Consider the following 19,280-nt stretch of genomic DNA (forward strand, 5'->3'; position numbering starts at 1 on the left):
AAGATTCTAATACTACAATATAGAGACCATAAAGAGAACAATAAGAGAATTACCTTGTTTGCAGCTTTGTTTCCAAGACCAAATTTATTAGCAGGCTTTCCATCTGGAATCTTGTAGTCTCTGAACCAGTCTCTTATAGCAGTAAGAGTTCCCTAAAGCAATGGCAAGCCAGTGGGTACCAAATAATCAACCTCAAAGAATATGAATAAGCACAACGAAAACAGCAGTTGTTTGTTGTGCTTCACTATCAACTCATCCACTGAAAGATCAATAGAAGGAAAGAAGTGAAATTTATTAACAGAATTCACAAAATCACAATTATCTCCAGAAAAAGGCTGAATTGGATCCCTTCAAACTTAATGATATTTTAAAATCAAGGTTAGAACATTGTTTTCTCAATGTATGAATCTTTTGAAATGTGACAGTCATGTCATGTTCAACTGAACAACACAGAGAAATCATGGACACCACTTTTTCCAGTTTTACCCTGTTCTAGAATGCAAATATCATAAAACAACAAAAAGAATCCAACCAGTTGATGGCGAATATCAGTTCAGAAGGTTTAGCATGACAGAACACTTTTAATTTCTTGTACTGGCTCAGAAAACACACAAACATAATATGCATTAAGCACCAAGCAGTTGGAACTGTACAATATTGGTGGCCCTATGTGAAAGACAGAATATGTGCTAAGACAATTTTCTGTTGGTTTGCATATTCAGACAGCATAACCGACAATGTGGTCTGGATAAAATAAGCCTTTGCACTACAATAAAGATGCTCTGTTGTGGATTTAGTGCCCAGTGTTTGAGTCATGAAAACAACCCCTTTGCTTGCAGGGGTAAAGGCTGTACACACTGGGGATCTCCCTAAATCTTGAACCTGCAGGAGACTCAGCAATGATTGCCCTTTTTTACCAATTGACAATGTAGATTGTCTATCAAATGACACTGGAAAACTCTGGAACCCCAATTAAGTCTAATGTTCATGCTAATACTACTCTTTAGTTCAATATAACAATTCTAAGAACTTAATATACAAACCCTTACAAGTGACAAACAACTAGGTACCTCTACAAGTAATATTTAATTCCAAACTAGCAGAAAATCCTAATGCAAAACAAATGCAAGATAACAACTGTTTAGATTTTATCTCTATCTAAAGGGTCTCCAACACATTTAATGCAAACAGGAAAACTAATTCAGTCTGAATTTCACTTCATTAACAAAAAGGTGCAGATATTTGTTAATATGCACACTGATTTCTGTAGTTTAAAATCATAGAATGACAAATTTCTATCTACAAATGCATCAAATATAGACATATAATGAAAAAAATTATCAAATTTTTAGTACATCAAAATGTTCTTCATTGGCATACATAGGAAAACCAGTGGGTTTGGTTAGAGTTGGTGCATGCATGGTTAATGGACTTCAGATGCCCAAAGAGTTAATTATCCACAGCCAAGGATATTTAAGGCCTTGTATCTTGACGTTTCAAACTAAGAAACCAGAGGGGCATCGAGGCAATAGATAAAGAAAATCCAAATCTCAGACCTATCTATATTACTGAATCTATTACAGTGCAATGATGTTATCATGTAAAAACTAGGTCGTGGCAACAAACCAACTATGGAAGAGTTTCTCAGTTTGATGCACATAGATGTGAAATTCAACAAATTTATATTAATAGAAAAACATACTGGAAAATGCTTCTCAACATCATCAACATCATTTACAAGTGAAGCTCGAGGATCATCCAATGAAATAGCAACAATCTTCCAGTCTAGCTCCCCTTCGTCAATCATGGCTAAAGCTGCCAAGGGTTTCACCTTAAGGATATCACCAATCTTAGCCCGTCTTTCACCTATCTCAACAACATCAACTGGAACATGGAGAATACCAGGTCATTATGTTGCTGACAGAACCAGGGCTCTTGCTAGACTATCTAAATCAATTAATGTATCACATAAACAGGGGATGGTTCTAATAAACCTGGATCATTATCTCCAAAAGCCCCTTCAACTTCTGCATTAGCAAAAGATGGGTCTTCCCATGTTTGAGGAAGTAATCCATAATTCCAGTTTATATTGTACCTGAAATTAAAAAAATAAACAGTCAGTCAAATTTACATAATTACATGAACTTTTATGGTGGGGTGTATTCTCCCTATCAAGTCCAATTAATCTTTTTGCATGATTTGGCACTTTCAACTTATTTCTGCGGTCCACCGACAAAATTTGACACTCATTTTGGCAAGATTCCTTATGTTTCTGTAACAGGTGACATGGCCATGGTTATCAAACAAAATATCTCGTATTAATGCAATGGCTATGATTAATCCCATTTACCCATTGTTTATGCTATATTCAAGTGAGGCATTTAGGTGTCTGGTTTCCTCATCTATGTGCATCTCATCCATATGAAGTACACAAGTCGTCAGAGTTTAATAAAAAAACTTTTTCAATGACACTAGAAAGCCACAGTAATTTGATAGTAAAAAGAACAGGATTCATCCATTGTACTAAACCAAGATAATTTAAGAGTATTGATATGCAAATTTTGAGATAAAAAATATACCTTCAAATATAGATATAGTTGGTCAAGAGAATAAAATCATATGAATAGTCTCTGTTGAGACATCCGGATTGGTTAGTGCATTGTTGTGCAAGTGATAGGTTTGAAGTATGAGTCTCATGTGTGAGTGTCATATATGCTATTAACTATAATGAAAATTTTTATTATTTTTAAAAAAATCATATAAATAATAAAAAGATAGACAAAGAGCTCTAGTAAGCAATTTAATACATTCTTAAAGATAAATCATAATATTAGGACATTAAACCAAGAGAATTTAACTCAATTGCATCTTGGATCCTTGATCTGATGATAAGTTGCTTGAATTCTTAATTGCGTGCAGATTTAATACTAATCAATGTTTGATGTTGCCATTGCACTTTGGGATATTTTCTCAAGAAAGCACCTCATCAGTATGCAGTAACCGGTCTATGATAGTGAACAAGCCATCTCAAGACACGAATTTTAACTTCTCATAATATGTAAGCAACAGAAATTACCTCACAGATGTATGTTGACTCAAACAATGTTGACCACTTGACCTTGTCAAAAGTTTCACCCTTGACAACCTAAAATTCAATCCGAGATGGTAAATCAACATGATTTCCATCTAGATTACATATCAGTGATTATTGTCAAATGACTTGGGAGTATGTTAGGACAAAAAAAAAAAAAGAATAGCCATATTTAAGATTGTATACATGGTCCACCAACTCCATAGTAAATGATGCGATTTTCTATCAGTTCTAAAAGGATATCCTTTTATTTACTTAAGTGGATTCACCAAAAGAGCCTGATAATTCAAGTTCATACAGTGCAATTATTTGATCTGTCTTCGAGGACAAACCCTTTGATGGGAAAACCATATTCACAGCATTACTCCAGGCTGTCCAAGAACTGAACCCATGAAGCCTTCAGGCTCAGACTTTAACAGTTAAAGAAAATACCAAGCAAACTAAGCGAAATGGAAAGAAAATAAAAGAAGTGATTGAGGTGCAAATGATCTCACGGGTAGTATCGAAGCTTCCCCTTCTTTGTGTCCTGCTTTATAGGCGTGAACGGCTCATCGGTGGCCACCTCCATCTTCGCGCTCGACACCTTGGGGATCTCCACAACGAAGTTGAAGACCCCGTCTCCCACATGCAAGGGCACATCGTGCCACGGTGAGATATTCTTGCCGGAGCCATCGAGGAAGAAGACCCGGTAATCGAGTGTCTCCGGGAGGCCCTCCTCCTTGGTCTGGATGTCGGCCTTGTAGAGGGCGGATGGGGCTACGAAGCGCCGTTGGGGCGTGAGGGAGACGGCCCTCGGCCTGGCTGAGAGGATGGCGCCCTGGTAGGCCGGAGGAGAGCACCGCCACCGTAATCCATGGAAAGCGCCGCCGGCCGCGGCGGTGAAGCGGGTGGCGGATGCGGTCGCGGCCGTCGCCATGGGTCAGTAAGGGGCCGGAGTCTGAGAGCAAGCGAGATGTGGTGCTCGGTGATTTGGAAGGTGAGGCCGCAGCCGTCACAACTCGTTAAGTGAGAGACCAAGGTATCGGGACCAAATCTCGTGACTTAACCCCTAGCCTCGTTAATCAAATCACGTGGCGTACAGCCAAAATAGTTGCCATTCCGCCGGTTTGAACCGCGTACGAAAAACCACTTGGTCGGGTTGATTTCCGGTCGATACGTTAGACCTCGCGCAGACCGGCACCCGAACCGAGCTTGACCCGCGCTCAAGTGGCGGCTTACTGCGAAAACCTGGTTTGATTCAGTCAACTAATGATTGCATATATATCCCCTGCACTACCTAACTGAGCGAGGCCGACCGATCGAGCCCTAATTCTCCGTCGCAGTTGCTCTCCGCCGCCGGCTGGCCGACGGACTGTCCGCCCCGATCGATCGATCCGACCCAGCCTCTGCTCTCCTTCGCCTGCCTCAGCTCTCCTCCGCCTCCTGCCACAGATACAGCAACGGAACCGACCCACCCGTGGCTGCTCTCCGCCGGACTCTTCGCCGCATCTGCTGTTGTCGCCGGTTCTTCGCCGCCTCTCTGCCTTCCCCGCCTGCCGCCAGAGACAGCACCGTATTGCCTCTCTCTATTCCTTCGCTGCTTCCATTCTTCCCTTTTTCCAGTTATCTCATGAAGTTTAGGGTTTGAAAATCTGTTAATTCTTTATTTTACTTTTTAGAAAATACTCATGGAGTACGAAGGCCAAGAACCTTTTTTTCCTTTGATCTAGCTTTTGTAAATTGAAGAAAATTTCCTTTTATCTGCTCTTATTTTGTTGTGAAGCAGTTAGGCCCTAAAGCATTCCCTATGAGGGCCTCATCCTTGTCGAGCCCTAGACAAGGGTTTTTCGGCCATCAATAGGAGTTTTAGCCCTACCTAAAGGCTCCTCAGCTTTCTACAGTAGTTGATTAGTTGGTTGGTCTTGATAAAGGCTGGATTGCTCATTGTAAGGGTAGGTCCAGACAAGGCGCTGGCTCAGATGATGTTCAAAAGACTCCAATTTAAATGAGCGTAGTGAGAGGCCAGTTTTCTAGTTAGTATGGGAGTTTTAAGTTTCTTTCTCTAGTGATTTCTATTCAGGGTTTCTTCATTATTTTATCTATCCTTATTTATTAGGGTGTTTTAGAGTCTTATTTTTGTATTCTTGATGCTAAATAGTTCTATTTGGATATATATATATAAGGTTAGATAAGTTCTTGGGTTATTAGGAGTTTTATTCTCAAATGTTTAAATTGAAATTTTGGGGTGATCAGTTTTGCTATGTAGGAGGTTTTTCTCACCAAGCCTTTTAATGAGCTCTATATATATGACTTATTTTAAACCCAAAAGATTATCGTTAGGGTATCTCTATTTTCTGCTGAATGTTAGTGCCAATTGGATTCATAGGATAAGATTTGGATTTTGATGACATTAAGAAGCTAGCTATACTTATAGTTAGAACAGAAGTTCATTTGATATTTCTATTTCTAGTGATTGTTTTATGGTTTTCATCATTATTGTAACTTTTATTTTTATGGTTTTTTTGTTTAATTTTGTGTCTTATAAATGATAAAGAGTTCTATTTTGAGTTAGTAGGAATTTTGTTTTGAAATATCTAAGTGCAGCATCCTAAAAGATAATCTTTTTTTTTTTCACAAAACCTTTAATTAGCTATAGGTATGACATTGTGAGCATGAGGTTGTGGTTCTGGTTATTATCCCTTTATACTGCTTAATATTGATGTCAATTAAATTAGTAGTCTTTGTTCTCCCTCCTGTTATCTTCTGGAGGAATTTTTTCCATGAAGAGTTGTTCCTTTCATATTTCTTTTATGTCTGTTATTATAATTTGTCATCTTCTGTTAATTGTGATCTATAACAATAGATGGTTGAAGTTGTAGAAATAAAAAAATTATGATGGTGACATAAAGTATTAAACTGATAAGAATGATTATTTATCAATATTCTCCCACTCGTTGTTGGTTGATATAAAGGTTCACAATTTCGATTGGTTCAAGACAGTACAATTAATAGTTGGTTCAATTGCTGTTTGGTTCAGGGATTATTGATATAGTGCCGTAACAAGGCTGGTACAAGTGTACTAGTTTGTTTCTGAGGTGTACCAAATGGTACACATGATTTATCGATTGTACTGGTTGGTAATGGTCATATTTTGGTCATTTCAACCCGTCTAACTGTTGGAGCCTCTTTTTGGGTGTTTAAACATATCCTCTTCACCCTCCTCTCCTCTTATCTCACTCTCACTCACCCTCTTTGTTAGTCTCATTCTCAACCTCAATCTCTTGCTTTGGGTAAAAGGCTTATATTCTTCTCTATTTGCCTTCAAAAACATTGGTTGTTGTTGACTTGTATTCAAAGAGTCAAGATGGTGGACGGACCGAGTAGTATTTCACTCATGCCAACTAGAATTCAGATCATGAAGCATGAGGATCCACACAATTTGTTTGTGGTCACAAAGATAAGGGAAAGGGCAAGCAATGGATGATCTTTCTCAGATGCGACAGAGCTTGCCCAATGTAGACAAAAGCACCTATTCAACTTATTCTCAACTTTCCTAGTACTATAGTGGATATCATGACCAACAGAAGCATGGTGGAAATTGGTCATTTTTCTCTATTAAATACACAACAGTAGAGTAGTGATGATAATCACAACTTCACTCCATCCTCCATAGTCATAGCAACCACAATCATACATGCCATAAGAGCGATGATGCAATGATAATTGCTACCACGGTATTGCATTAATGGCACATTGTATATCAGTATCAAACATTGTGGGAGTAATTTGTTGCATGGGTCTACATACACAACAGGTTAATAAATAGTCTCATCTCGTCGAGGTCATTGATCTAGTGATCGTTGACTCATGTTATTCATTTTGGTGGTAGGAGCAATACAACGACGTTAATCTCGGGTATTGGACCCATCCTAGATGTATTGGTACAAGTCCGAGCAAGTATGTCTTTGTTTTACATCACATCTCCTATACTTTTTCAAACCTCAATAGAAATACCATCATGTCCTGCACTCTAAGCTATTGACTTCACTAACTCTATTTTTATGAACAAATCTATGATTATTAAATCTACCACTATTATCTATCATTAAAGTTATTATTTGTGGAATGTTCATTAAATGATTTATAAAAATAATTTCTTCATCTTTCCTTAAATTTGTTATCATTAACAAGTATTATTTGATAATCATTTTTAATACATCTAATGTTACCTAAGTTTTTACACTTTTTTTTCCTAGCTTTAACAATTCAACATTTTTTTTCCTATGTTATTTCAACATATTATAAAAATTATCATAAGTTTTATATCTTTCCATACTTTGGTTCTTTTAGTCGCTTATTTAGATTTTAAATATCTTTTAATTTTTTCCTATTTTTGCAATTTTACCAATCTTTAAAGCATGGTATGCAATTTCGAATGGTACCGCCCGGTATGAGCGGTACGTATCAGTCTGACAGCATATCGGTACGCGGACCGCTCGCTACCGGACGGACCGTGCTACAGTGCTACCGTGCTGTACTATAGCAGTGCTACAGTGCTACAGTAAGAGGAAATCTCTCGGTAAACCCGGGTGTACGGCTCGGTGCGCCGGTATCGTACCATACCGAGCCAACCTCGAAACATCGGTACGGTACGATATTGCATACCTTGCTTTAAAGTATGATCTTTTATTGATAATTGCTTTTTGAACACTAACTTTCTATTGACTTAACACCTCTACCTTTAGTTTTACCAAGAATCTCGATTGTTAAACACCTAATTATGTTAGCTATCATACTCCAAATAATATTAATATTATCCTCGTCTAAGATCCAAACCGTCTATCTTTAGATTCTATTCTTAGAAATCCGTACATTATTATCTTTAAAAATTCTACCATCTAATCCTATTAAAATTTTGTACTTTTTTTTATTTTTTACAACAAATATCTAATACCATTAATCTATATTAATATCCTCACATTATGTGGTAAAAGAACTTAATTTAATTTTTTGATTCATTCTCTAATAAGCTTATTACAATCTTATGGCCTCTTTTGTATAGGCCTAAGTACAAGAAGAAAAGAAAAAAAAATAAGGAAGAAAACATAATCAAATAAATTATATTTTGAATTCTTTGTAGAAAGATTAATTTTTAGATTCGACTTGGCGTAACTTTGTTGTTGGTTCTTAATAGTCTTCCTTTCTTGTAGTTGGATATTTTTTTTTCCTTTTTCTTCAGTTACTTTATTTTTTCTTTATAATTAATATTGAAAATAAAATAGGAAATGTTCTAGATGTTGCCAGTCGGCCCAGTCCCTAAACTAATAATTAAAAAAAAAAAAATCTAAAGATGTCCTGCAGCAAATGGTGCCTTGCACGGCGACTTTTGAGGCGAGGCCTGAGCGCCTTTTGATGACACTGTATTCAGCTGGGCTTGAAATCATCTTAATATGACCATCATGTGGTTTTCAGGCTTAGGATGGTAGCTGTGAGAAATTGGAGCGATATTATCTGAGAAAAAGTTGCTACAACATATCATATGATGTAGTGTGTGGCTTTACATTGGATGTTAGATGAAAATATAATCCGAGAGGGGCTTATTGTAGCATATCATCTGATGATGTTATGTGGCTCGTAGAAGTCAGGTTACTGCTTGTTCTTAGAGTGCTGAGTTGGCAGCATATGTTGGATTCAATTGCTTCTCTAAGCTTTTAACATGGATGTGGAACCATTGAAGGCCATATGTATATGCATAGATTCATATGCTGGAACTTAAATTTCTTTATTATGCAAATGTTGCACAAGAAATTGTTGTACTCTTTGATTTTTTTGACACTGTTTCTCATTGTGCAGAATACTGCTGTTGCATTTGTTCATATAGTCAGCTTTATCAGATATATTTAATTCGAAAGCAGGTCAACTTTTAGAGTGACTTACGTGGATACCATAATTCATATGGCTGGGGATCCTTCACATCATGAATTGGTGGAGATTAGTCCCTACAGGTTCTCCCATGACAGGCATGAAGAAGATAAGTTGCCTGGAGCTACTTGGTATTTAAGTCGTAGGGATATTGAAGAGAACTCTCCATCTAGGAGAGATGGCATTGATCTCAAGAAAGAAACTTATCTTCGGAAGTCTTATTGCACATTTTTGCAAGATCTAGGCATGAGACTAAAAGTGTAAGTGTTTCTTTACTCATTCATTTTATGTAATCACATGTCTGGATCTGTCTTGCGTCTTTCTTGTAAAACCATGATGTGCCTCTTACAGTATATCCAAATTACCTAATATAATTTATTAAAAGTAGATTTTTTCTTTATCTGTTATATTGTTACTTAGTTTTCAGAAAAGTGTGCTTTAATAAATCTATGATTTATTTGCTATACCTCCTGTGTAAGAATTATGCTTCTGCTTTTAAATCTTTTTCAAATTTCTAGTTATCTTAAGTGTTCCTTTAATTTGAACTAAAAGCACATATATTTTTATACCACTTTGTTTATGTCATATGGAGTTAAAAGGAAAAGAAATGTTAGGTGAAGGTGACATTGATAACTAAATAATGCTTCGAGAATATGATATCATGTCTTCATTATAAAGACAAATGTGGTGGCTGTCAGTCTTTGCAAAATCTGGTGAAAATTTTAAATTCTTAATAAGCAGTAAGTCATAGAATAAGATGGGTTTATATAGATCTTTAAAGAATGAGGTTTCATCTATTGCATCTTGTATCTTAAAATGGCTATAAAGTCATTTCATTAATGGTGTCATCTTTTACTAAGATTGATTATGTCAGACAAGTTCATAACTAGCATAGAAAATATATATCTTTTTGGAATAGAGGAAGGAAAAGAGAGAAGGGAAAGATAATAATGTCTTAAAGATTGATTCTCAAGAATGAAGGTCTTCCACCTCTGCACGAGTCACACCATTATGGCATCACACAGCTCAGATATTGTGGAATATTGTGGGAGTACTTCCATTAACTGTCTGATTCTTTCATGTCTAGTTAATCAAGCTAGTTCTAAACATGATATTTCTGCTTAGTCTTTATAATCATATCTCATATAATATCTTGTTGATCAAGCTTTTGTGTGACAGATTTGCTTTTAGTTTTACTAGTTGATAGGATATACCTTTCTATTAGTATTAAAAAATTTTAAGCATACCCCATGGACTTACCCGATAGGAACTCTTACCAGTATAGACTCTGGTTGGAAAAAAATATTATTATTGTAAGAATTGCTGTTGAGGGAAAATCAATTAGTTTCTTTGAATAAGAAACAAAGTTGTGACTTCTTAAGTCTGTATGCCATTATTTGTCGTCTGTTTTCTCTCCTTTATTCTCCTTTCTCTTTGTTTCCCCTAATTCTTTCTTTCAGTTCTAAATTTATTTTTAACTCAAATCAGCATAGATTTAACCTTGTGCCGAAATTTTCTCTTAAGATAAGGTGAACAGCAGCAGTTTTTTTTTCCCCGAAGTTGCTAGAAGATGGATCTCTTAGTTCTGAACGTTGCAAGAGTTTGCTCGCAGATTGAAGACTACTTGCATCATATCTATTTGGTGAAGTCTCACCATTTGACTAAAAAATGCTGCCTCTGACATGCTGTGATCTTCTGGAGTGCTGTTGGAGCTGAACAGCCCTGAAAAACATCAAATCTATTCTACTGCTTTTGTAGACTGCACCACATGGAAGTGGAAAGAAAGAGAGGAGGAGGAGGAGGAAGGGTGTGGACCAAGTTGCCCTTTTATAGAAGAGTTATTTTTACAAGTAACTTAATGAAAAATGTTTTTGAGTATAGAGTCACTATGTTAAGGCTAGGAATTAACTGGTTCAGTATGTGTTTGTGTACTGGCACATATTGCAAAACGTATTTTAAAGATTTGAATATACATGCTGTTCTGGAGGCAGATGCCCCGGTTTGTGCCATTGACTGGGTGGAATGAGAGCCATGCCTGAAGTTATCCCCATAGTCATATGCAAGTGTATGAATGACTAAAGCTAACTTGGACAAGTAGTTTATGTGGCAAATGCAATTAAGAAAATGATTGATGAATGAAGGGAACATATTTTGGTAATATTATATAGAAAGAAAAAGGAATTAAATGAAGTTGCAAAAATAATGAGGATATGGCTTATGAAGCAAGTATATTACTATGTAGGAAGTTATTGATTAAGATGATTTAATGCAAGGCAATTTTACTTAATGTGAAAGGGTCAATTATAGAACTTATTTGTTTAATATTATTGATCGATGACAGTAGAATTTAACTTTAGTGCCTACAAGTGTTCTATCAACTGGAATTAAGACTCAGTATTTGAAGTCGAGTTTTAGTTATAATTGGAAAGATGTGATAGGTACTTTTTATACACAATTTGTGGTATCTTGAATATGTTGTACAACAGAATGCAGGGATCGAATGATGTGTTAACCATAAAACTGGGTTGGATAAAATGGAGAAAAATCTTTGGGTGTTCTCTGAATGCTGAGTACTCATATTACAAGGAATCTGGACAGCCATAATGTCATCACTAATTTATGGGCTAGAAAGCTTAGCTATATCCAAAATGCTAAAGTATGGGGATGATGAGATGAATATAAGGAGTTTCCATTGAAAATATCAAATGACAGACAATTATATCCCCAAGCACTTGGTTACTACTACTCTAGGAACAAATGAAGGAGTTAATGAAGGTTGTGTGGACGTGTAAAGCAAATATGTAAATGCAATTGTAATATGGAGTGGGTTGATTTTAATTTGGAGCAGGGATTTCAGTTTTGCTAGGACTGTTTCGTGTCAACTGGTATCTGCTGGTCAGGCATAAATCTAGACATGGACCACCTCTTTTAATGTAGTCTGGTTTGTTTCTTTTTTTTTTTCTTTTTTAGCAAGCAATGGATGGTTTTGAGGGCTTTTTGTTTAAAAGGCCTCATGCCTTTTAGGTCTAGGTCTTGTGACTCACAAGGCCATCTGCCTCTCTGCATTATCGCTCTACAGCTGCCTGCTGCATGCCTCCTCTCCAGTACTTATCCTTATCCTCATCTTCCTTGTCCACTGCCACCTTCTTTCCTTCTCCTTTCTTTTTTTTGCCTTCTTGCACTTCTTTCTTCCTTCCACTGCCTCCCCTCTCACTGTAGAATGAACCACAGTACATGCTATCGTACGGTAAGTCGGTATGTTTGAATGGGTCATTAACTGTTATGGGTCAAGTATCCAAAGTTTCATTCCTTGATTTGGAGGAATTTTGAGAGAGAGAAGAAGACAATATAAAGAGTCGGTTTAGAAACAGTAATAAGATATTAACACAATTTAACTAATGACAAATAAATCCTAGTCTCAGTGATGGATATGGAGCCATGTAAACATTCCTATATATCTTGGTAATGGTTCCTGCTTGTTCTTTTTTACACGTTTCTTATTAGGGTCTTGTGGGAAAACTTTGATAAAAAGTTTTTAGCTTCTATTGCAGTATTTTTCTGTCTTATTCTTGTCATTAGAATTGAGAATTAAGCTTAAACATTTCTGTGCAGACCGCAAGTAACAATAGCTACTGCAATTGTATTCTGTCACCGTTTTTTTCTTCGCCAATCACATGCAAAAAATGATAGGAGAGTAAGTATTACTTGCCTTATTTGGACCCATCATTATATATGCTTTTCATATTTAAAATAGTAACTCGTGGATCATTTTTTTCTTTCATTTGTGGTAGACTATCAACTCATGAACTTTTCATACCTTGTGCAGTACATGATCTTAAATTCAGACTGCATGGACTTCAGAACTTCTTTTATCTAAATGCAAAACTAATAGTTATCTCTTTTTTTTTTAAGTCAGTTAGTAATATACAATTTTGTTTGTAGAGAAGTTACCCTATTTTGTAATAGTAGTGAAAGTTGCCAGTCCTAGAGATTACTTATATATAATAAATTTTTCTGCTAGTACTTGTAACTGCTTTTAGTCCATTCTATTTATGTCAGAAATGTTTATTCTTATTGCAAGCTCATAGAGATGTCTACATCTGCATAGACATTTTAGCAACTTAGTACAAGAGCATGTTTTTATTTGTTACATTGCTGTGTCCCATTGTGAAATGTGATGCTTCAGTTCACAGCCACTAACTGGAAAATGAAATTGGAATGATCAAGGATATGTTGACCAGATATAAACAGCTTTTAACCTGTTGTCCAAAGAAAATAGTTGAATTGAAGATGCAGGTTGTATTTTTTCCCCTTTTTGGGGTCAAGATTGTGATTGGATGCTCCAGAGTATACTTGTTTCCCATACTGAGCCTGAGATTCTTCTGGGTTTCATATACACCTCTTTGTACCCAAGTTTATGTGATTAGTAATAGATACTTTTTATTTACCATACTAGTTATAAAGTATTAATGTAGCTAATTTTATATGGCATCCCAAGGTTTTAAGTGCTGCCAGATCATATAGGATATATACTGGTGCTTTGAACCAAAAGCCCTGCACAGCCTGACACTTCATATTCTGTTGATGGCTGGCGCAGTTTGTGCCTTTGCCAGCAACTTAACTCTGGAATATCTTGATCCTTACATGGGACTCATGTAATATCCACAAAGAACAGAAAATGAAAACTATATAAAACAATCGAATCGACAGCAACTATTGCTACTACTACTGATAATCTTCAATGTTTTGGTGTTTCAAATAATTGACCATTGAGGTACAACCAAAATATTTACCTTTCTTAGTCCTCTCTTTGACAATAATTGGGGAACTTTACTCCTCCAGCAGTTATAATCTTTCTGATATATTGCAGTATGTTATAATTCATCTCGTCAGGCTTCAATCATCGGTCTAATCAGGATCTGACGAGCTTGAATGGTGTTGGGCTGATGAGTGTTGGAGCTCAATAGGATTGAATTAGATGGGATTGGGCTGATTGGGGGGGGGGAGTTTAGGCTTGATTGATATGGAGCTTCTTTAGGCTAAAGTACAAATGGGATTCTACTGGTATTGAGTCTAACTGGACCATGACCCCTGTTTTGAGATTTCTTAATGGGTTGACATGTTAATTTTAGGTGATACACTTGCACAATAGTGAAAATGAATCTTTATGTTTTCTTACCCTATATTTGTGATTGAACTTGTGCAAACTGGATTGCCTCATTATTCAGTCTGCCAATTGATTCTTGAATATTTCTTTTCTATTTTAGACTCTCTTTTCTTGAATGATGGTTCACTGTGAGGTTCCCTTTGATGCTTAGACTCACTATCCTCAGCTATGCCCATGTGAACACGAAATTTATGATGGTATAAATCTGCCTCTGCTGTGATTGGAATTATTTGGATTCGATCAAGTGTCAACCTGCCTTGTTTGAGAACTGGCTGGATTCAACTAATTTGGGCCAAAATTGTCTGATCCTTTACTGACAAAGAATGAGAGTCACCCTGTCTCATATAAGAATTGGCAGTATTCATCTATTCTAGGCCAAAAACAGCTGATCCTTAATGACAAAGATTGAGCAATAAGCAATGACAATGGCTGGCCCTTGGTACGAATGTTGTTAAGAGACTAGGTGTTATAAAACACCAAGAATCCTTATCACTTGAGGCTTTAGGAGTTCATCTGTGCAAAACAATAAACTTATCTTCCAAAAAAAAAGAAATATATTAAGGATAAAGGTAATTATAAATAGCAACTTCAATCAAAATATGAGTTTTATATCATTGTATCAGAGTAGGAGCTTGATGCCTTTCTTAAAAAATATTTTACCTTTTGGAGTTTTGTGGCAAAATATGTAATAACATTAGGGTTGTAATTCCACTTAAGATCCTTGTTGATGCTTCTTGGTGATGATTCCTCTGACATATACCTACAATTATCATTATATCGGGAATGTAGTTTTGAATTGTTTTTGTTAAATTGATTAATTAAGCCATGTGGAGAGAAGACAGAAGGCAAAAGAAAATGGGAGAGAGAGCATAATAGAGGTAGCAGAGGGAGGAGAGGAGAGGTGAAAGATGAGTGATTAGCACCTCAACTGATTTGCTAGCCTATGGAACGCCTCATCCAGTGTCCACTGAGAAGCATGGGATCTCACCTAGGTTTTCTGGGCTCAAACAAGAAGGAAAAGAGGATAGTAGTAGTAACTCAGACCTCTATTGTGCCACCACCAGTGTTGCTTTTCATAGCCACTGCTGTCATCATTTTGTGTTATCGCCACGCCTAAGCTGTCCAGCTTTGAAATAGATAGAGCAACAGAAGGATTAAGGATTTTGGAGAGGCGAGAGAATGGCGATGAGTGCAATTAATCTGGACATTGTTTAAATAGAATTTGAAACCCATGGAGGGAGGATGTACTAATACCAAATTTGTAGCATCTTTATCATAACTTAATCAAAGAGAGAAAAAAAAAAGATAGTAGAAGAAGAGAACAGAAGAACATGACAGAAGAGGTGGAAAAGATAGAGGAGAAACAAAGATACTACTGAAATTAAAATGTTGTCAGCTTTAAATAATCTTGAAAGTAATTTAATTTTCCTCACAAGTATAAAACAAAGTTTATAATTAAAAACATTAAAAATATATGATATTTAAATATATTAACGTTTTATATTTTAATTTAATCCCAGACACTTGTACTGAATCTAGACTCTCTTGATCATAGCCTTGTATATTTGATTATAACTAAGAGGACAAGTTTTGGAGCTGCTGTACGGTGCTCCTTTACAACCTAGCTGACCTTGACTTATGAAAATTGTTTCTTCATTTGTAGAGAGGTAAAATTGTGCACTTGATCCATCCGAAACCCTACGCTGGTGGGTGCCTCTTTGTGCTGGGCTGTGCTTTTTTATCTTGTCAATACAACACAATGATGAATGATCCATGTTCGCACTTCACATGTGTATTGGAATCCAGACATTCTATCAGATTCCTCTATGATTGAGAGATGCTAAGCTTTGATCACATGAACAAAACAGTGGATCTCATACATCAAATATTTTGTATTACACCAGCATGTCATTAAATGATGTGATCAGTCTCTTGATACTTTTCACTACCAATGTCACTCTGGCCTTCCCCACAATATACAAAAACCAATTGACATCCGAAGTAAAAGAGCATGCATCAGTGTGACGATTACTGTGCTAGCTGCTGTATGGCATGTGCACTTGTAATGAAAATCATTTCTTTGCTTGAACCAATTGTCTTGGTTCTTGTGTATGCAATTAGTAGATTTTAAGCTGGTTGATTCTTTTTAGTTTCTTGTAGCTTGTTGGGGAATCATTCTTATTTTTAACTTATAGTTATTTGTTAGTACAAACTTTTTACCAAGTAAATGCACCTTTCTTTCCACTTCTTGTTAGTGGTGAACTTTGGGTCATCTATCTTTTTGAATCTTAATCTTTCATGTTCATGATGTTTTTCAGACCATTGCTACTGTTTGCATGTTTTTGGCGGGAAAGGTGGAAGAAACTCCTCGACCATTGAAGGACGTCATTCTCGTTTCTTATGAGATTATGCATAAAAAGGATCCTGCTGCAGTCCAAAGAATCAAACAGAGGGTAAGACTGGTGATCTCTAGTACTTAAAATTAACTCCTTCCTTTCATTTTGTTAATTGTTATTCTTTGTAGATGTGTTAGGTGCCCATTATTGGTATGTTCACTCTCTGCAGATTGTTTTGTTGTTTTTCTTGTAAATATCAAATTATCAACTTTTGAGATTCTGCATCGGTAAATTGATATCTGGTCTTCTTGGATTAATTATGCATAACACAACAATTAGTAAGTTCCTTCAGACTTTTTTTTATTCAATTGGCTTGGCTTTTAAAATTTAAATTTTGAAGGCTTTTACCGCTTGTATGTCAATAAACATCAACTTCTTGAAGTTATAAGAAAGTAGCCTTCCAATATTTTGATAACACACGTGTGTTTTCCTCCACTCGATTCTTATTACTGTAAGTTATAGATATCTGATAGTTCTCTTTTTCACCGTAAGAAATTTAGAATACTTAAAATGATGTGCTTTTTACCAAAGAAAATAAGTGTTTATCTTAAAAAAGAGAACTAATGATAACAAGGGAAAACTTCCCATTTTGCAATCTGTTCTGCACTAATGCTGACTATCATGGCAGTTTATTTAGGAAAAATTTTTATCTTTATTGAACTTCATCGCATTTAAGGTATTTAAGATCTTAGAAAATACATTCATGAGAGGTTAATTTGAGGTTTGTCCATGCAGTGGCTGAGATTTGATTGTATTTCGATAAATAATATGGCTCAAATTAACCAGTTATTTTATTGGGGCATGTTAATTTCTCATTTTTTAGCATTTGTAGTTAGAGAATTACATTTAGAACTACTGTTTCATATCGACATGGCTTTACAATATTTATGTATGTATGTATGTATGTGTTGTCATTTTCCCTCTTACACTTTACGAGGATTGTCATGATAACTTGTATTCTAATTTCTAACTTCATCCAATATTATCATATGCAGGAAGTATATGAACAGCAGAAAGAACTGATTTTACTTGGGGAACGGTTGGTACTTGCAACTCTTGGTTTTGACTTAAATGTGCAGCATCCATACAAGCCTCTTGTTGAAGCAATAAAGAAGTTTAAGATAGCTCAAAATGCCCTTGCACAAGTTGCTTGGAATTTTGTCAATGATGGGTATGAAAAACTACCATTTTTTCTGCTTTCCAGTCTTACTTTCAGTAATGTGTATTTACTACACACTGGAAAGGGCCATGCAGGCTCCGTACTTCACTTTGCCTGCAATTTAAGCCCCATCATATAGCTGCTGGTGCCATCTTCCTGGCTGCCAAGTTTCTAAAAGTAAAGCTTCCTTCAGATGGTGAGAAGGTATGGTGGCAGGAATTTGATGTTACTCCTCGACAGTTGGAAGGTATTGTCTGATTAGATTTTCTATAGATAGGATTGATAGTGACATCTTTGCCCCTTTCCTGTCCAATTATAAGATAAGATTTTTGGCTGTAGCATTATCCTCAGAAAGAGACTTGTGTATTTGGATTGAAGCTATTGCTGTGCTAATTAAATAAGTATTCAAGAATTTTCATTGTTTGGTATTGGAGTGCTAGCTACGTGTTCTTGACTGTTGAAAATCTAGTGTAGTTTGAGGTCAATTTGCTTTAATGCAGTTACTATATGTATCAAGAGGGTCTGCTCCTGTTACTATGTTGTTTGTTGCAGCATTATTTTCTGGAGATATGTCCAATTGGCATAAAAAGCTTGTTTTCAGCTCCTGAACCTAAGACCTTGGCTTTTTTTTTTTTTTTTACTATGAGTAGGACATCATATGGATAGAGTAGCCAACGTGAAAACACCATTTGAACAAACACATGAAATAAGGTGCTTGTTCATGGACATCTTTTCTTTGTGTGTTTTTATAAGATGATATTCCCCTTTTTTGTCTTTTTTTTTTCTTGTGCGGGTTCTACATCTTTGTGTGTGTATATGCGTCTGTTCTTCAATAGTCTCTTGTTTCAATTGGGTGCCTTGTTTTGTTTGACTAGTAAAATGTCAGACTGCTTTTTTGCAGTAGTTAGCTTCTATCCTTTTTTTTTCTTTGCATTGACTGATGGCAATTACCAAGGATTTAAGTTTTGGTTCGAGAATCGTATTGGTCCTTGGCCAGACTAGTTTGGGTCCAGTACATACTAGCCTACTAGATGGGACACTGTCATACTGGTTGACACAGACCAAAGAGAAAGAGGTGGAGAAGCCAGGAGGAAGAGAATTATCGGAGATGGTGGAAGGTGGCAAAGTGAGGAAATGGGCGACAGTGGCAAAGCAGCTTGTGGTGCATCAAGAGAGAATCAGGAGAGGAGCATGGGAGGAAAATAAACTAAAAGAAAAGCTGTCTATGTCAAATCAAAAAATGGAAAAAATCTAAACCTGGTTTTGAACGAAACTAGTGCACTCAGACTGGTACATACCAGGCGGTCTGAACCAGTCTGACCAGTTCTTTGTTCTAGTTTGTGAGAACACTCAGCTAGCTGGCTCATTAGTTGAACCGGTCTGACCACATTCTGCCTTTTTCCGTTTTAATTTATTGTTTGTATTGTCTACTGTAATGAATTAGTTCTTTTTCCTGATTTTCTTTTATATATTTTCTTAATATTGCCTTAATTTTCAGATTTGTCTTCTTTCAGAGATTAGCAACCAAATGTTGGAACTTTATGAGCAAAACCGTCCGGCACCAAC

General features: G+C 36.2%; 2 protein-coding genes across 2 annotated transcripts; one reads left to right on the forward strand and one right to left on the reverse strand.

Annotated features, from left to right (window-relative positions):
• Positions 1–27: 27 nt before the first annotated feature.
• Positions 28–4,112, reverse strand: LOC135666437 (soluble inorganic pyrophosphatase 6, chloroplastic-like; the record flags this gene model as incomplete). Its single annotated transcript, XM_065178004.1, has 4 exons — positions 3,586–4,112; positions 1,995–2,095; positions 1,703–1,884; positions 28–152 (listed from the first exon to the last, which is right to left on the reverse strand). Coding segments are annotated over exons 1-4 (830 nt in total), but the record flags the coding sequence as incomplete, so codon positions are not given.
• A 271-nt stretch (positions 4,113–4,383) lies between these two features.
• Positions 4,384–19,275, forward strand: LOC135666436 (cyclin-T1-3-like; the record flags this gene model as incomplete). The annotated part of the gene is made up of 7 exons (XM_065178003.1): positions 4,384–4,643; positions 8,924–9,252; positions 12,605–12,686; positions 16,478–16,612; positions 17,551–17,726; positions 17,810–17,961; positions 19,229–19,275. Coding segments are annotated over exons 2-7 (819 nt in total), but the record flags the coding sequence as incomplete, so codon positions are not given.
• Between the last annotated feature and the right edge of the window lie 5 nt (positions 19,276–19,280).

The sequence above is a fragment of the Musa acuminata genome, unplaced genomic scaffold, assembly GCF_036884655.1.
Source record: "Musa acuminata AAA Group cultivar baxijiao unplaced genomic scaffold, Cavendish_Baxijiao_AAA HiC_scaffold_1101, whole genome shotgun sequence".
Taxonomy (NCBI): Eukaryota; Viridiplantae; Streptophyta; class Magnoliopsida; order Zingiberales; family Musaceae; genus Musa; species Musa acuminata.